The sequence below is a fragment of the Trematomus bernacchii genome, unplaced genomic scaffold (assembly GCF_902827165.1).
Source record: "Trematomus bernacchii unplaced genomic scaffold, fTreBer1.1, whole genome shotgun sequence".
NCBI classification, from domain to species: domain Eukaryota; kingdom Metazoa; phylum Chordata; class Actinopteri; order Perciformes; family Nototheniidae; genus Trematomus; species Trematomus bernacchii.
The window spans coordinates 674,382-692,185 of NW_022987821.1; the positions used below are offsets into that span (position 1 = coordinate 674,382).

Below are 17,804 nucleotides of genomic sequence, written 5' to 3' on the forward strand. Positions count from 1 at the left end.
CATGTAGTTACATAGCATTCTTTTTTTTTGTGCTCACTTAACACTTCCAGGCTCAGCTGTGCAAAGGTATGCTAACCAATTTCACAGAGTAAATATTGCTTTAGCCACCAGTGCTGTACATGTGCTGTGCATATGCTCGTTGGAGACCTGGATCACCTTCAATTGCCCCCACGTGGCTGACAAACCCCCCGATCCTGACCTGGGAGCAGGTTTAAACACACAAGTGAGTTGTAATGTTATTCGCATTCATATGAGGAAAAAATAAGTGAGGTTAATTCTCTTTTACTCTTTCTGTTTCTTGCATCAGGTGCAGAACAACATCCTGGGAGCTAATAACGGATAGACTTTCTGAACCTCTAAAAGTGTTGATACATCACAGCACTTTCACATTAAAAGAACCAACTGATTTACAGGAAGTGTGCGTAAAAAAAGCTTGTGATTAAGACCTCTTGTGCTGCTACCTTTCATGGGATTTTAGGATTACGTTGAGCACATAAGTCAGCAATAATAAGCGTTTGAATTGGAATCAAAAAGTACATTTAACCAGCCTCCCACACGGCACTTTCAAGGAAAACTGTGATTGGGTTTTTGCAGAAACGAACATTTGAATTTCTGGGGGGGAAGCTGGAGATTAACTAAGTGCCTCAAAGTGCATTTTTCTCCCCTAAAAAGTAGTTACCATGAAATCAAAAAAGGGCAGGTACATAAAAGTGAGTTAATGGTGTAGTATATTACATCATTAATTCAATTTTATGTTTCTGATATGGCATCTGGGATCATTTTCCTCACTCTCACATGCCCATATTACGCCATGCATTTCAACATTTTATTGTTCTTCCCCATGTGTTAATTGTTCATTTTCTGTGAATGCTTAAGAACCTCGTCCTTCCTGCCAGGTTGCCTTTTGTTTTTGGCCTAAACTACAGTAAAATTAATTAGCCTAGAAAGTCGGCATAAAACCCTGCACGCCATGAATTTAAGTCACAAAGTTTTATGTCGAGGAGGAAATAAGCAATCGAGACTGATACTAAAACACAACATTTGTATTTTCAAGGATGTGCAGGTGGGGCAAAAAACAAAGGGCTTCATACCAGTGAGTCATTCATGCAATTAATATATGCACTGCAGGGGGTTAGGAAGGAATGTTGAGCCTCAACAGGGACCCCTTTTTTCATTTTGGATAAATTGCATAATCCTTGTGTCATTTTTCAGCGCTTATTGTGACACATTTCACTCAAGTGTTTTTTAATTTGACTGCAAGTGCCAAAATGAAAAGCTAATTTCCCCAGGAATCCACAAGTGAACATAAAAACGGCTGCGAGATGCCAAGAGAATAATCATTTTTGTGTGTGAATAAGTGAGGATAAATGGTGCAGGTGAATGAGTTCACGCCTGAGGAAAGCAGGAGGAAGCTGGGATTCAGCCATGGTGATTTGGCTGGGCGAAGACATCTGGCCTTCCCACAAACCTTTGGGCTCCTCTGGTAACTCGGGAGCACTTCAGCTGCATGACAGCAAGAAATCTGTTGTTTTGGAGTCATCTAAACTCTGTCTCTGAAGCTGCAGTCAGCTAGGCCAGTGGGATGCCAAACTGTGGGCCGCCGGATAGCACGGGGTCCTCTGCAAAAATGGGAATGATTCGATTGTGGGGTTGCACTCGGTGTAGTTTTAAGCATATAAAGACAAGAATTTAGCAGATAAAAAGGGCCAGTCCACTCATTTTATACATCAAAATCAGAGTGTGTGTGCGCGTGTGTGCGTGTGCATAACAAACCTCAATTAAAGAAGAATGAATAATATAGTTAAATATGTTAAACTGACATGGCTGTCTAGTTATTGTTGAGTATGTACTATAGGCCTCATCAATACTTTCCAAAATAGCTATTTTAGTTGGATTTTTTTTTTAATAATGACTTTAAGGAGGGCCTATTTGTGTATCTATTTAATTCCTATACTCTCCCTGAGTTTAAACTGTGACACTTGCATCATCCTTTTATGAACCGTATAATAGGAGAGTGTTTTGTGGGGAGGGCAGAACGGTAGTCAGTGTCCCGGGGCTCAGGTTTCACGCGAGGGGCCTCCTCTTCTTGAATGGGGCCGAGTTAGGTGGAGGAGGTGTGGGAGGAGGAGAGCAGGAGCCTGCGGGAACCACAGATCCTTCTCTTCCTTTGTCCTGCATGGGGTCAACACGGGCTGAATGGCTTCCTGCTGAAAGACTGGCTCGGACGCGGAAGCGCGCAGACGCCGATGAGAACGCGCACTAATTAGGAAAACCTGGTCGAGCAATTAAGGAGAGAAGCCGCGCGGAACGGAGCGCAAAAGGTGGGTGTTTGGTAGCGGGATAAGTTTGTTCGATACGTTTGTTAAAACTGCTTGTTACAAGTTTTTGAAACTGCTTTTAGTTTTGCCATCACGCTGCTGTGTTTTCAAGTCTGAATTTGCAAAGTGAGTTCCACGTAACGACTTTTGGAGTGTGCGCTTGCCGGAGAGCGGTGAGTCGAAGCTATTTTCGTCCGTTTGAAGCTCAAAGGAGAACACATTAACGTGTAAAACTGTTTGAAAACCACTGTTTGTTTCCCTTTAACATTGTATAACTTCTTACAGGTTGATAAACTTCCAACAAACGACATGTAATATCATAGAATAAGACCTTCTTCATCGTGATGGCTAAATACACTCACACCATCGACTAAGAGCATTGTTTTTTATGAGTAATTCTCCGACTAATTGTGGTTAACGTTCCAAACTTCTGTGTCTCTGACTCTGTGAAATGATGGCTTCATCTTCAGATTTTTGTTTGCCCACTGAAGCTTGGCAGCACTTTGTTTTTCTCCAGGAATGCCACAATTTCCAAAACAAGTCAGTCTGACTCAGCAAAGCGTGTTCATGGCTCCCAAGTTATGCAGCGGTGCTTTAAACTTCCTTTTAAACGTGTTTTTTACTGCCCATTTGCAAAACCAGCATTCTCCCCCTCTGGATGTCTTGCAACATCACAAAGTGGTATTTGTTGACGCCACAGAAGAGGAGCATTTGTTGGAGCTGTGTTCTCCATGTGCTGCTCAGACTGCATGGAGATTTCATGTGCCCTCTGTCTGCTCCCTGAACCCTAAAAATCCAGCTCTCTGCTTTTGGTTAGGCAGGAATGCTCGCTTTGCTTTGTCCAGATCCTTTGCCCAAAAACTTCTCCAACCCCCTCCATCTCCTCCTGACTCCTGAAGCAGAAAAGCCATTAAATCAGTTGAGCTTGGTTTAGCCCACATGAGCAAATAAGCTACTGTTTAGAAGCTGTCTTTGGTTAGCTTTTTGGAAGGGTGGCACTGCAGAAATGTTTGCATTTAGGAAACCAGTTTGTCCAAGTCAAATAGGTTCTTTGGAGACTTCTGTCTTTCTTTGAGTGTGTTTATTTGAAGAGAAGCAGTGTTGGTATTTAACAGTGTGTTAACAAGGAGGGCTGTCTGAGTTTCATCTGATTTGTTCTGGCTTCTGTGGAAGAAGTCTACACCTCTGGAAACCTTTCACAGGCCAAACTCATAGTATGGAACACCTGTTGTAGCCTAAATAAATTAAGTCTGAAAGTACAGGAAGTTTCTTAGGGTGAATAGACTGAATATACATTTGTTCTGAGCAGACAAACAGTAAGAAATGAAACGCCCAAACTGTGAATATCTGTAAAATGTCATGTCATTTGAGAAAATCGTGTTATTTGTGAGAAATATCAATCCCTTTGACTGCAGTTGCTCATCATTCTGATTTAATATTGGACCAAATGCTGCTTGTATAACCTTTATCTTGGCAGTGGCAAGTTATATCACAAGTGTTGATTTTCCAGGTGACTGAAGTGCAGTGATAAGTGTGTTTAAAAGGTTGATAAAATGGCACCAACAGAAGTAGAGGTCAAATTTGAAATGTCAGCCTTGTTTTGGCAGCTCAGCATGCTTTTTGGTTGTACTGATATTAGACGACAATTAGTGGTTAGGCTGCTCAGGATTCATGACGGTAATGCCTCTAATTTTTCAAAAGATGCTTTTGGTCAGCACATATTTGTTTGGGGAATCAGGTCGTGTCCTCACAGCACAGTTTGAACGGGAGATGGCTGAATATCTCATCGAAAAAACAGGAAATCAAAAAAGTTGAACGGATGCTTTTTAAAGGGCCAATCTGCGTCATTCACTGGCAGGGCTTTTAAATGTTATCACTGACAATTTTCTTACCACATGTATGAGAAAATACATGTTCTTTTGTGTTTTTAAAGTGCTTTTTCCATTAAATGTCATGTAGGCTACTGAAACACTTAGGCCATGTACTGTAGGTGGTTGTAATTGTACGGTGGGGTAAAACAGATGTTGCCTCACAGCTGTACTTGTTCCCATCACACACTTTATTTCAGGGTCATAAAGCTGTCTGTGTCCTCAAACTATTATCTATTCCCACCACCAAGAAACAACAGAAACATGGAGGCACACAAATGTTTTTTTTTGTGGAGATAACAAGGATGTGCCGGTTTTCTCAAAGCTTAACTGGTCTGTTCTCCATGAAGAAAACCTCTGACTTACTTTTAGATCTGAGAAGTGTCGAGGCCTGTAATTTTCAATGTCTGTTCCAGGCCAACTTTGGTGAGGCTTTTTTTTTTTCGTATGAGGGTTATGTTTTTGACAGAACATTTTTCCGGTCAGGCTCAGGCAAGTTGCTAAATCCCTTCTCCAAATTGCCACATTCAGATGCTAAGAAAGGGAAGGGGATGAGTAACCCTGCGAGGTTTAACTAATCTGAGGAGGCATGCCTATGTATGCTTGTAAAGGCTATTTCAATGAGTCATGAAAGCTGGCTATTGTCTTTGCAACACCCACTTTGCTGAAGGTTCTTGAGTTAATTTAGCTGTGTTATTCCACTGTTGTTAAAAAGTCAAGCTTTTTCTGTAAACGAAAAGCAATCCCTTGTAATGGCTACTGAAAATGACCAGTATTGTTCTTTTCTCCGTGTCACAGCTCTATAAAACTGAGGTTTTTTTAAAGGGCTGGCAGTGTGGCAGAGAATAAATTCCTCTCCCCATGCTCTGCTTTAGTATCATAACTCCTGCAGCTCTCCTCACGGCTAGCTGCATCTTGCCAGTCGACACTTTGATGTTTGATTAAGTAGCTCGAGCTCAGCATGCCAAGGATCTGTAAGAATGTAGCTTTGCCAAACCACTACCAGGGCTCTGACCAGCAGCACTGATCCCATGTCTGCTGTTTAGTTTCCGCATGGATACCTGCCCGTCTGAGATCTGTGTCTGATTAAACAAAAGCATGTGGCTCTGTTTATTCCTCAGCCCAGCGGTTGAGGTCTACCTAAAACACTCGCAGGGCATCATTTAACCTTGTGTTCTTCAATGATTTTGTTGATGTGTCAACATGGTGGTGCGAACACTTTCTGATAATGCAGTGGGGACTATTTGAGTCATGCCTTGAGACTTAAGTGTCCGATTTAATTTCATCAATAATTTGGACTGAAAACTGTAAAAATAGTTTAAAATTTTTTTTAAATGTTGGTTATAGTTGTTTCCTAGTTAAATGTTGTTTGACAAGTCAAATGTAAAGTAAACGTTTTGTTTGTGAGCAGAGGTTTGCAATAGGCCAAAACATCTATAATTGGTCATTTGAATAACTGTTTTATTACCTCAATTTCTTTTTTTTTCCAGACCTCATTTAGCTCCCCGGTCACCTTGGCACCATGAGTTGGAGTTTCCTCACTCGTCTGCTGGATGAGATCTCCAACCACTCCACCTTCGTGGGGAAGATCTGGCTGACGGTGCTCATCGTCTTCCGCATCGTGCTGACAGCCGTCGGAGGCGAGACCATCTACTACGATGAACAGAGTAAATTTGTGTGCAACACGCAGCAGCCCGGGTGTGAGAACGTGTGCTACGACGCGTTCGCTCCGCTCTCACACGTGCGATTCTGGATCTTCCAGGTGAGCTGCAAATCACATTTCAATAGAAGTTCTGTTTAAAACCCTAAATGTGTCAGATGTGTTAACCGTGCACATGCTGGGTCCAGGTCATCTTGATCACCACGCCCACCATCATGTACCTGGGCTTCGCCATGCACAAGATCGCCCGCATGGACGACAGCGAGTACCGGCCCGTGCGCACCCAGAAGAAGAGGATGCCCATCGTCAGCCGCGGGGCCGTCCGGGACTACGAGGAGGCGGAGGACAACGGGGAGGAAGACCCCATGATCGCTGAGGAGATTGAACAAGACAAGCCTGAGAAAGTGGAAAAATGTAAGGTGGCAGTTTAAGGAGCACTTTGTTTTGTTATACTGTCTCTGAATCAGATCCTAACCAGTGTCTTTATTTTCCAGCCTCGGAGAAAAAGCATGACGGCCGCCGGCGGATCCTGCGTGACGGCCTGATGAAAGTCTACGTGTGCCAGCTGATGTGGCGCACTTCTTTCGAGGTCGCCTTCCTCTTCGGCCAGTACATCCTCTACGGCTTCGAGGTGATCCCGTCCTACGTGTGCACCCGCTCGCCGTGCCCGCACACCGTGGACTGCTTCGTGTCCCGCCCCACAGAGAAGACCATCTTCCTGCTGGTGATGTACGTCGTGTCCTTCCTCTGCCTGCTCCTCACCATCTTTGAAATCATCCACTTGGGCATCGGCGGCATCCGAGACACCTTCAGGAAGCGGGCCGCGCTCAGCTCGCGTACCCCCCTCCCGTCCTCCTCGCGATCCGTGGCGACCGCTCCACCGGGATACCACGCCACCATGAAGAAGGAGAAGAGGAAAGGAGATCTGAAAGGAGAGTTGAGGGACTCCCCGGTGGTGGACTCCGGGCGGGAGAGCTTCGGGGACGAGGTGCAGTCGTCCAGAGAGCTGGAGAGGCTGCGGCGACACCTGAAGCTGGCCCAGCAGCACCTGGACCTGGCCTACCAGGTGGACGAGGGGACCCCCTCCCGCAGCAGCAGCCCCGAGGTCCACACGGCCACACAGACCGCCGCCGAGCAGAACCGCCTCAACTTCGCCCAGGAGAAGCAGGGGGAGGCCAGCGAGAAAGGTCCCGTGGAAACTCCTTACTTAAGATTCACTACTTTTTTATGATTTAAAAGATCTGAAAAATATTTCTTTAGAACCAAGAATCTGTATAATCGATCAATCTAATTTACTGCTGTCATAAAAGGCCTGACCGCAAGTCAGCACAGCTTTTTTTTCAGTGAACATTCATGCTAAATATTCCCAATTTTTTTTTTTGCTCTTCTCCTAGGAATACATGCCTGAGTGTGCTTCCTGCCTCAAACGTCTGTTCTTACATTCCTACTGGCCTTAAACACATGGGGATGCACATATGGGAGTGCAGTCAGACCACTGAGGGAGACCAAATCGTGTGTGTGTGTCTGTGTGTGTGTGGATGAGAGAAATGATGCCTTTCAGTATTAGGGGTCAGACGGAAAGAAAAGAAAATGCTGACCAAGCTGTGTTGTGACAAATGGTTCATCTCCACGACTCTAAACTTGAAAGCCTGCCACATCTCCAGTTTCTGCTCGCTGACCTACGTCCAAATCTTCACTGTGCCTTCGGCCTGCGCTTTGTCTGCACCCCGGTCTCTCGCCCACTCTGTTTTTGTGGCCTTTGCAATAATCTTCATCCAGTTCAGAACTCGTATAAGGATTATCAGAAGCTTTCAACTCATCTGGGCAAGTGTACTTTATTTAGTTGTCGTCCACACAAAAGAGAGGCTCTCTTTCTGTAAAATGTCAGATGTTAACGTCTCACTTTGTCGAGACTTGTTGGCCTCCGAGATTTCTTTCCAACCACATGTCGTTTCTGGAGCGTGTGCAGCAGCGTTTCCGTGCAACGAGGGCGGCTTAACCTGCCAAGTCATGTTCAATTTAAACAGATGTGATGTTAGGGATTATCGGTGTTTATTATACACAAGTCACACTATTTCAGAAATATTTGATTAATTTTGAAGCCTGTATATTTACTCCAATTGGCCAAAATGTTTACCTGGGAAATGCTTGAATTCTTTATCGACAGGAAATGTTCCATGGAATTTCCTAGAATATTTTTTTTTGTACAACCAATTCATTTAAAACACTCCATTTATTTTACCAGAACTTATTTTCAGTACTATTTCCTGACCAAAGCTGTAGAATATTTACCTTGTTTTTGTTTAGAAGTGTTGGTATCATGAATGCCACTTAATTCTTGGATATTTAGTAACTCCGTTTCTTCCCTAAATGATGTACCACAGTATCAGAAAAACAAATCGTCCTTAAATGCAGAAATGTGAAGAATATTACGTGGGTTTTCTTTTGCTAACCAGCTGGAAACATCTGTCTTCTGGGCTACCATCAACAATAATTTTCTATCCTTGTCTTTTGAAATGTACATTCTTCTCTGGTGAGACATATTTTCCGTGCTTGACATGCACCACCACCCCTCTGTTTGTGCTGAAACATGGATGCTTTTATGTACCCTGGAAAAAACCACAACCCAGAGTAAACTCATCGTGAGACTTTTGATCAATACTGTTCAGTTTGGACTTTAGCCTGTCAGCTGGTTTTATGATCTTTGGCTGGAATAATGAATCTTGCCAAAGAGATGTTTAATGCTGTATTTTTGTAATCATCTCACTTCCGATTTTGCTACTTTTTGGCAAGGTACGACATTCCATTTTTGAACCTTTCTCCAATGGTTTATACTTTATTTTTTTTCTATTGCAAATGTTGTAGTTTTTGTAACTGTAGAGATTATTTTGTCTTCAGAGTAAATAAATGAAATAAATATATTTGAACGTTATGCTTTGGGCTTTTGCACTCTTTCTGTGGTAAAGTTGTGTATATGCATCAGGAGCTTAAACATTTTAACTTGTGGTATAAGCAGAACACAACATGGTTAAATCAATGATTTATTAATAATAATATACAACAGAAGTCAGACTGGATATGATATTAAAAATAGGCCGATACTGCCCTCTAAAGGTCGTATCAGAACACAATAAAAAAGCAATATAATGTTGGCCTTAAGGTATTTTAGATTGTGGCTAAATACAAATAATGCACAAGAAAAATGCTAATAACACTCGTTTGTAAAATACGGCATTCAAAAGGAAAACTCTAAATGGTCCGATAACCCAAAATAACAATCTCTTTAAATGGTATATGAAGATTTATTCAGTAACATGTATCCCCAGGGACCTTTTTTTAAATTTTTGGTAGAAAGTAGATTCAATCTTAGATAGCAGTTTCATTATCTTTCAAAGACTGTAGAAAACAGGAAATATCCTTTTTTGTTATTTGGGTAAACTGGCCTTTTAAGATGTCACATACAAGTACACTCTTCAGGCATGATGTTGGGCAGGGTCTCATAATTGAACGTGTACCCTCCGTCGGATGTTGTGGTGATCCTCAGGGACCTCATGGTCCCCGGCACCGGGGCGCAACACTGTTTGATCCCCAGCATGGTGGCGGTCCGACCCTCGGCTGAGCAGTTCCCCTGGCAGTAGTAGAAAGTGAGCGCCTTGGGGTGCACGATCCAGCTGTCCCAGCCCAGCTCCTCGAAGCTGATCTGGACCTCCACTCTGGTGCAGTCGCCGAGTCGCTCCTCAGAGGGTCTCTGGAGCAGCTCCACAGCAGCAGGAGACCAGGGGATGGTGGTGACACTGCGGGGGGAGCGGGCAGGACCTCGAGGCTGAACGTGGAGGTGGAGGAAGGGGGTGTGGTCTGGTTCACTGCTGCTGCACTGACAGGCTGGACAGCGGACCTGAAGCAGGAAGGGGCCCTCAGCCACAGAGGCCAGAGGGTTTTGCTCCAGGTCAAAGGTCGTCCACCCGTCTGAGCTCGTCTTTGAAGGAGCCTCCGCCGCCTGCTGGAGCTGCTGAGCTGAAGTCACCATGAACAGCTGGGCGGAGGAGTTGGCTGCTCCTTCGCCTGCGTAGAACCAGAAGTGGGCAGACGTGACTGAAGTCTCCTGGCTGTTCATGGAGGGCTGGAAGTAATATGTGAAGTGGCTACTGGCGGTTTCTGCAGAGTCAGATCTGGCACAGGATGAGTCTGCAAAAGAGATAAGACGGCAGTCAGGGACGTTTTACAGCTTTTTATTGGGGCAATTTCGCCTTTGTTGCCTAAAAATCCCTCACAAACAGGAGGTCATAACCTAAGACCTTTTTTTACTGACCTCCACTGCTACGAAATGACACTCAAAATAGACACGTACCAACCAGAAAGAGATTGAATTTAACCAAAAAGTAACATTAAACATCTCCAAAGAGACATACACATCTAGAAAGAGATGCAGAAAAAGACACACGCACAAAAACTGTGAGGAGATACTCCCAAGAAAAGACACGAAGGAACTATAACGAGACTCAAAATGACTACAACTTGACACAAAACAATTACAAATGGGCACAAAACGAAATGAGGGAATTTTGGCGAGTGCAAGTACATAAATAAGGTGTTAAAAGTTTTAGGAGCGTTATTCTTGTTAAAAAAAAAACTGCATATTTCTCACCAGAACTTGGGAAGACAATCATTTCAGATGTTTCCCGAGTCGGACTGCTTTGTTGCTTGACCCACGTTGTCCTGCTCGCCCTGGGGGCCCTTTGAGGTGCGGGGTCCCTATCTGGAGCCTGCACTGGGGTTAAAGGAGGCTCCTCCAGCCTGAGGCCCTCCAGGACCCGCACTCTGACCCAGGACAACACCTCTTCCCGGGACAAATCCTCTCCGCTGCATGCATGTCCCAGAATGTGGATCCACAGAGGGCCGAGGATGAAAAGAGCACAGGACACCATGACTGCACTGTATGAGAAAGGTGCAAAAAAGTCTGATTTATGGTCCAATTAGCTCCAGAAAACCGATTCTCCTCTGTAACTTTCCTGATTCTCACACATTTGTTTGTCTCTGCAGATATCTGTGTCTGAGGGAAGTCTGCAAGCAAAGCATTCTGTTGCCAACACACAAATGGCAGATTGCAAAGAGTGGCCTTGACGGGTGGGATGTTGCATTATCTGTTTCACACAGTATCAGAGGACATTCCATTCTGCTTGTTTTTATTTTCTTTCTTTGTGTCCTGCAGCGTTATTAAATGCCAAATTGTTAATTATTAATGTAATGCACAGAGGGATCGTTTTGAAGGGCCCATGTCATGCTTTTCGGGTTATTACCCGTCCCCTTGTTATGAAGGTTTTTATGCATGTAAACGGTCTGCAGAGTCAAAAATGATGATCAGTAAAAATGGCCATGACATGGGCCCTTTAACATTACACTGTGCAGTTAGTGTCAAGTCACCAGAGCTGGATTTAGGAATTAGTAAATATGCCTCACTGTATTTAGTATGCATGTTCTTCCATAGATTGACCTCCTGGTAAGTATTAGCTGTAGAGCAAACTTTTTAGGATGCAGAAGTGTCAGCTTTGCAAATTCTGACTTATCATAGCGCTCATATCTAACACACACCTGGTTATGGTCACAAGTATTTGTGTACTGTTAGGGAAACCTGCATCTGCCCCTCTTTATCTGCCCGGCCTTGGAGCTATGAATCGGTCTCAGAGAAAACGTTTTAAACTGTTTTTGTTCAACATTTTTTAATCGGGACAAAGACCAGGTGTTACTACAAGCCTTATATTGAACTAACAAATTGTCTTTAGAGTTGGGTATGCTTGCTATTCTAATGTTTTAATAGCATTTTGTGGAATTGTTAGAAAGAAAATGACATCAGGGCCGTATCTCATTTCAAAGATTTCCCCTCCTCGACTCCTCGGTCCTCCGGTAGTGACCCGGAAATGAATTTCAGCGCGCCATGTTGAAGGACATCTCATTTCTCTAAATGCACATCGAGGACCGAGGATCGAGCGTCGAGGAAAGGGACGCTAGTCTGACAGCAGCACAGGTTTACCAAAGTTAGCAAACTCAGCAAAATATCTAAATGTGGCTACTGTTAGCTAACATTAGCCACTTAGCTAACTATATGATAAGTTACTGCTATCTTCAAAAGTGCTTAATATATGAGCACATCTGAAGCTTACAAATTAGCTTAATTTAATGTGGTTGTTTGTTTAGTTCTTATTGTCTAACTGTTTTTATATAGAGGCGAATAACAGGGGAAAATACCATTAATGCTTTAAATAAGAAAACATTTTATACCTTTTGTAATACTTTTCTCTATGGATCAGTGTAAGCTACTAAAAGTGAATCTCGACGTGTTTAAATTATGTATTATTTTTGTAGCTGCTTCTGGTCATTGTCAGTGTGTAATGTTTAATCGTACCATTACCTGTCTTCACCACAAGAGGGCGACAAAGTACTACAACAGTGTGTGTTTTTTGACAGTTCATGTTTTTTGGCCAAAACAGCACAGATCATGGCAGTGAGTGGGTTCCTTCAGATAATGTGGGATGTCTGTAATTTTGTATGCTTTCTGCTGTTCCACTCGAGGGTAAATTACAAATAAAAGCACTGTTTATTTGTTCAAATAACTGCATACTTTACAAGGATTAAAGGGGCGATTTTAGTTTCTTCTGTTTTTGTTGTTTAATTTGATATAAACTGCAATCTTCTTTGGCTGGAGGACTTGTTGCCACAGCAACAGCTCCTCAAAGTCAAAGCAGCGAAAAGCAGGATAAATTCAGTGTGATTTGAAGCGTGGCCGGGTCCTTCAAGTTCACTCATCCATTAACTCAGCTGAACGTGTGGTGGCACTTTCTCTCAGAGTCTCAGTGGATCAAGGTGCTCGGCTTGAACTGAGAAATGCCCACAGGAAAAAAAATCACATATACATACACTATATAAAGGTTAAAAAATGCAAAATGTTGCCTTTATATATTTCAAAAACAACGTTTACATAGTTGTAATGTTAATTTAGTTTAGCCTGATGATGTTAAAGTAGATCCTAATTCATTTTGAGAGTGTGTAAGTTAGTGATTATTTAATTTTGGAGATGGTTTGTAATCTTGTTTCTATCATTCGCTTATTACAATTAAATGTATTGCCACTGTCCATATACTAGCTTATAAGATATGTTTATGAAAAGCTGTGAAAGAAGACATTAAACATAATTACAGCCATTATATGCTTAGGTGACCGTTGTTTCACTTTGTTGCCTACTGTGCATTTTTCACGCACGCCTGTATTGTATTAGCACCCAATATAATGAATTCATATAAGCAAAGAGAACAGTTTTACATTAACATCTGGTGGTGGTGCATTTCCGTTACATACTATAACTTTCTTCACATTGACTTTGTTTCACAACCCCTACCAAGAGAAACTCTCTACAAGAAAACTGACAGAGTGCTCAGGTCGTTTAGCTCACTTAGCACATTTATTTATTTATTTATGTGTCCATATGCTAATGAGGTGGGCGGTCCTAACCTCAGTCTGAAGCAGTACATGAAATACAGACAACAGATTCAAACAGAGGACCATTGTAGAAAGCTGAAGTTTAGGCTTAGGCTTTATGAGCAGTGATATTTTGCAATCTTTCAACCAAAGTGAAGTATTGGTTAGTTGACCAAACCAGACACCAGATGCTCCGATCAAATAGCTCAAAGAGATACACAACCGCTCAGCAACCCTAAAGTCTTAAGTTCGATCCTCTTAAGGTGCAGTGATTTTTGAAAGCCAACAACCAAAGTGAAGAATTAGATTAGAAAATTAAAAGGACAAGAGCCAGAACAAATGGCTCAGAGAGATACAACATTGCCCCGAAACCTAACGTTTGTTAGTTCGATCCTTGTGAGGTGCATTGTTTCTTAAAGTCCATCATCCCAAATAAAGAGGCAAAACCACTTCAAAACCTTCCCATACTGTGTCAGGTCAAATGGCTCAGAGAGTTAGAAGACTGCCTCTGAGACCGAAGGTTGTCGGTTCAAGGCTCTTCAGGTGCAGTCATCTTTCAGGTCCACAAACCCAAATGAACAACACATAAGCTCTACGAAACAATAATGTCTCAGGTCAAATAAGAGGTGCTTGAGCTGTATATTTTAAGGTCCAAACCTGAGGTGAAAATCACAGATAGGCCAGGGAACATCTAACTGTGTCAGGTCGGATGGCTCACCGTGATAAGAACCTGTCTTGGAGACCAGAGTACGTGAGTTCAAACCTTGTGTGGTCCACTGAGTTTAAAGCTCCCAGGAGTTTGAGTCTTGTGCCATGCAGAGTTTGAAGGTGTCTTTCCCTTGATGAAGAAGTCAAATACAAGTAAAGGCAGAGAACTGTCATCAGGTCTGATAGCTCAAGGAGATAGAAGGGTGGTTTGTAGGCCAGAGGTTGCAGGTTCGAGGCGGAAGATGTAAGGCGGGGCCTCTCATATGACGCACACCTGCACACCTGCTAGCCTGTTCCACTCTTCGGGTGTTTCTCAATCGCGAGTACGCTTGCTTGGTAGCACATGTCTGCCGAGCATCTTGCTTCAGAAGCGAGGCAAGAATACTTCCTTGCATTCGGAAAACAAAGAGTGGAACAGGCTAGCAAGTGTGCAGGTGTGCGTCATATGAGAGGCCCCGCCTTACATTTTCCGTCACAGATTTGGGGAAATTGGTCCGTGCGCAAAGCATTGTGGGGATTTTAAGACCGCGGAGTCTACTCATGTGCAGCCTCGATATTTCTCCAAACGGAGTACGCCGGGCTCGGTAGATTTCCAAGTATGCTGGAGATTGGAATAGTACTTCGGCGGCACTCGATGACGTAGTATGCTTGAAATAGTGGCTCTGGAGCAGCTTTACTCGCGATTGAGAAACACCCTGTGTTTTCCGAATGCCAGGAAGTATTCTTGACTCGCTTCTGAAGCAAGATGCTCGGCAGACATGTGCTACCAAGCAAGCGTACTCGCGATTGAGAAACACCCCGTGATGCCTTCCGCGATCTCCTTTATACTCCTCTGGTTCTCTCCCGCTGTGTAGATTGGGGGACCGCCCTCCACTGTCTTCAATGTTCGACATCGCGTGAAACAGAGGATTTCGACATTTTGTATTCATTGCTTACTTCCATAAGCCTTTTCTCCTCCTTATCTCTTTCATGACTTTTTATTTAATGCTTTATAACAGCTGTAATAGTTAGTTTAGAAATCCTAGAAGCACTTTACGACAGTTCTCATTTACGGTAACTTCTTCTGACGTCATAGCTCCCCACGCATGTGAACAAAACTTGCATTGAGATTTTATGAGAACTTCCGGGTTTTTCAGAATAAAACAGCTTTTAAACTGACGGTATGTTTTAGACTAAATTATGCTATTAAACATTGATTTTAATTTCTAACATGTCACACATCAGTTTAAAATCTTTCCACACTCTACAAATGACAAAATAAAATAGAAATAATCCACATGAATAAATATGTATTGGATTACATCCAAAACGACACCGTCATTTTCTACATAGCTGACACTAGCCCGCCAAACCCTGACTAGCAACTGAAACCAGCTAGCCCACAGCTAGTTAGCTACTATTCCTGAAAAGTTCGGTTTTAACATCAGAACTACAAGTTACTTACACAAAGAAGCTAAACCGGAGGGTTCATTAACATTACCATTACGAAATAAAATAATATAGATTACTTTAGGGCTAACTAGAAAAGATACCAGAACTGATGGAGGGCAAATTAAAACATGACTAACCTGCTTGGAGCATCAAGCTAACTGAAGCTGGACTCAGACGTGCGACAGCGAAATACACCCCCGAGTACAAAATAAAGGTATGCATAAACAAACAAGGCGGAACCAATTTACATATGAAAAGAATATATCATTTTGGTGAAGTTCACAATAACAGAAAATAAAGATTTTCAAGTATACAAATAGCCAAAATAAAAAAGTCATAGAATAGCTATATAAATAGCTATTTTAATTAAAAAAAGATATATGTTTTTGTTATTTTTGCTATTTGCTATTTATTCAGTGTATCTGAATATTGGGGGGGATGTGTCCCCCCCAATGTATATGGTGAATTCGGCCCTGCACTGAGATAACTGAGACTAAAGTGAACCGTCTAAAAACAGAGAGAGTCATTTAGCTCACCTGAGCTGACGTCATCAGAGCCTCAGTCTGACAGGAGAGGACTTGTTGTAGAAACAACTACCCGTTAGCTCTGAGCTAGTAAACCTGACCCACGCGTTAAATAACAACACTGTCTACAAACAGTATTTACTTACCAATGTTGACGGGATAGCAGAATGCGCAGGCTGTTTGTAGTGAAGGTAAAATGTCAACAAGTTATTCCACACCGCGCCATGCTGCCTGCTGCACGAGGACTTCCGGGGTGTTACCTCCAGAGTGACTCTTTCCCTGCAGAGAGGCTCATTGAACGCATCACATGTAAACAACGTAGTAAACTATAATCTAGTAATTCTGCAGCAAAACTGTGGATTAAAAAGGGATACAAGTCAATGTATGGAAGATTCATGCAACGCTGACGCATGCGTAAAGTGGATAGATCGACAAATTACGCGTACCTTTACCTCGATTAAAAAACAGGTACAGTAGGCAGTGAAAAGTAAGTACTATTTACAATAGTGGTTCCATTTAATGCTACTTTATGCTACACCTGTGAAGCCTGTGACATAAGATTTTCAACTACATAATTACTCTGTAGCTATGTCAGATTGACAATAAAGAACCTTGAACCTTGAACCACTGCATTTCAGAGGCATATTGTTCTTTTTACTCCACTACATTTATTTTAACACTCATAGTTACTTTGAAACACATCATATGCTCATATGGTTTAATGCAGTACAGTAGCCTACTACTAATAATCTACACAGTATTTCTAGTAACTACATTTGGTCCACATTGACAAACTACAACACTAAAGTGCTCTTACATGTATAAAAACAGGATAATATAACAACCATGATATATAAAACTGTGAAAAGATCCATTCTGCATACTTTTAATACTTGAAGTACATGCTATAACTGTTGTACTTTAAGACCATAGTATATGTACTTTTACTTATGTAAAGGATCTAAGTATTTCTCCCAGCACTGCAGATAGGTCGTACAGTATCTAATGTGTAGCCCGGGTTTAAATAGCATCTGCCATATTTTATATATTCAAGCAGAATATCTGTAATCATGCTTAAAGCCAAACTGTCTTTTGGTATAATTGTTGTTAACACTCCCTCCTTTTAAATGTGAGCATTTGTGACAAACATTTGTATCTGCAGCACACTCTTCTCAAACTAGTATTTTTATTTTCATTAGCTAAGCAATATTTCGATTAGTCAGATCATACAAACTGAAAGACAGAATTATCAGGTATTTTAAGAAGCCTGATACAGCAATGTGTTAACAGGAAAGGTTTTAATTGGAATGAGGATATGTTAACGATATTTAATTTGCTCAAACCTAAATATATTGCCTTATTTTTCCTGCAGTGGTTCATTTATTAGATTACTCGATTGCTGAAGTGCTAAAATTGCACAGGAGCATATTTCGAGTAAACATGCAATATCATGAGTGACTGAACCTTGGATAACACAAAGGACGAAAGAGACACGTTATGTAATGTTATGATATCTTCTTGCAGGCATACAACTATTTTTGAAGGACAAATCACAATCGCTTCATCAGATATTGACAGATAAATGGGATATATAGTGATTTTATGCTGATGCTTTTGACACTTTATTTGTTGTTCAAGAGGATAGATTTGTCAAAAGCCTGAGTATAAAAAAGGGGAAGGATTTAACAAATGATTTGATAAGAACACTACAAATTGGCTTCAGGTGAATAAATGTATGACTCATGTTATTCTATTGTGTCTACTACAACTGTTCCAACCACTTATACTGCCTTGTAGTGTTATATCACTGCCCTACAGTTGTATG

General features: G+C 42.1%; 2 protein-coding genes across 3 annotated transcripts; one reads left to right on the top strand and one right to left on the bottom strand.

Moving 5' to 3' along the window:
- The first annotated feature begins 2,076 nt into the window (after positions 1–2,076).
- Positions 2,077–8,778, top strand: LOC117499218 (gap junction gamma-1 protein-like). Of its 2 annotated transcripts, none has more exons than XM_034151595.1 (5): positions 2,077–2,321; positions 5,677–5,948; positions 6,035–6,260; positions 6,341–7,033; positions 7,241–8,778. In XM_034151595.1, exons 2-5 carry the CDS (start codon positions 5,709–5,711, stop codon positions 7,252–7,254), a joined length of 1,173 nt encoding a protein of 390 aa, XP_034007486.1. In that variant the 5' UTR covers positions 2,077–2,321; positions 5,677–5,708; the 3' UTR covers positions 7,255–8,778. The 2 variants fall into 2 exon arrangements, with proteins under 2 accessions (XP_034007486.1, XP_034007487.1); XM_034151596.1 differs by having other exon boundaries at positions 2,315–2,491.
- Positions 8,779–9,186: 408 nt separating this feature from the next.
- inha (inhibin subunit alpha) lies at positions 9,187–16,702 on the bottom strand. Its single transcript, XM_034151034.1, has 3 exons — positions 16,126–16,702; positions 10,492–10,778; positions 9,187–10,031 (listed from the first exon to the last, which is right to left on the bottom strand). The coding sequence occupies exons 2-3, from the start codon at positions 10,769–10,771 to the stop codon at positions 9,301–9,303; spliced, it is 1,011 nt and encodes a 336-aa protein (XP_034006925.1). The 5' UTR covers positions 10,772–10,778; positions 16,126–16,702; the 3' UTR covers positions 9,187–9,300.
- Between the last annotated feature and the right edge of the window lie 1,102 nt (positions 16,703–17,804).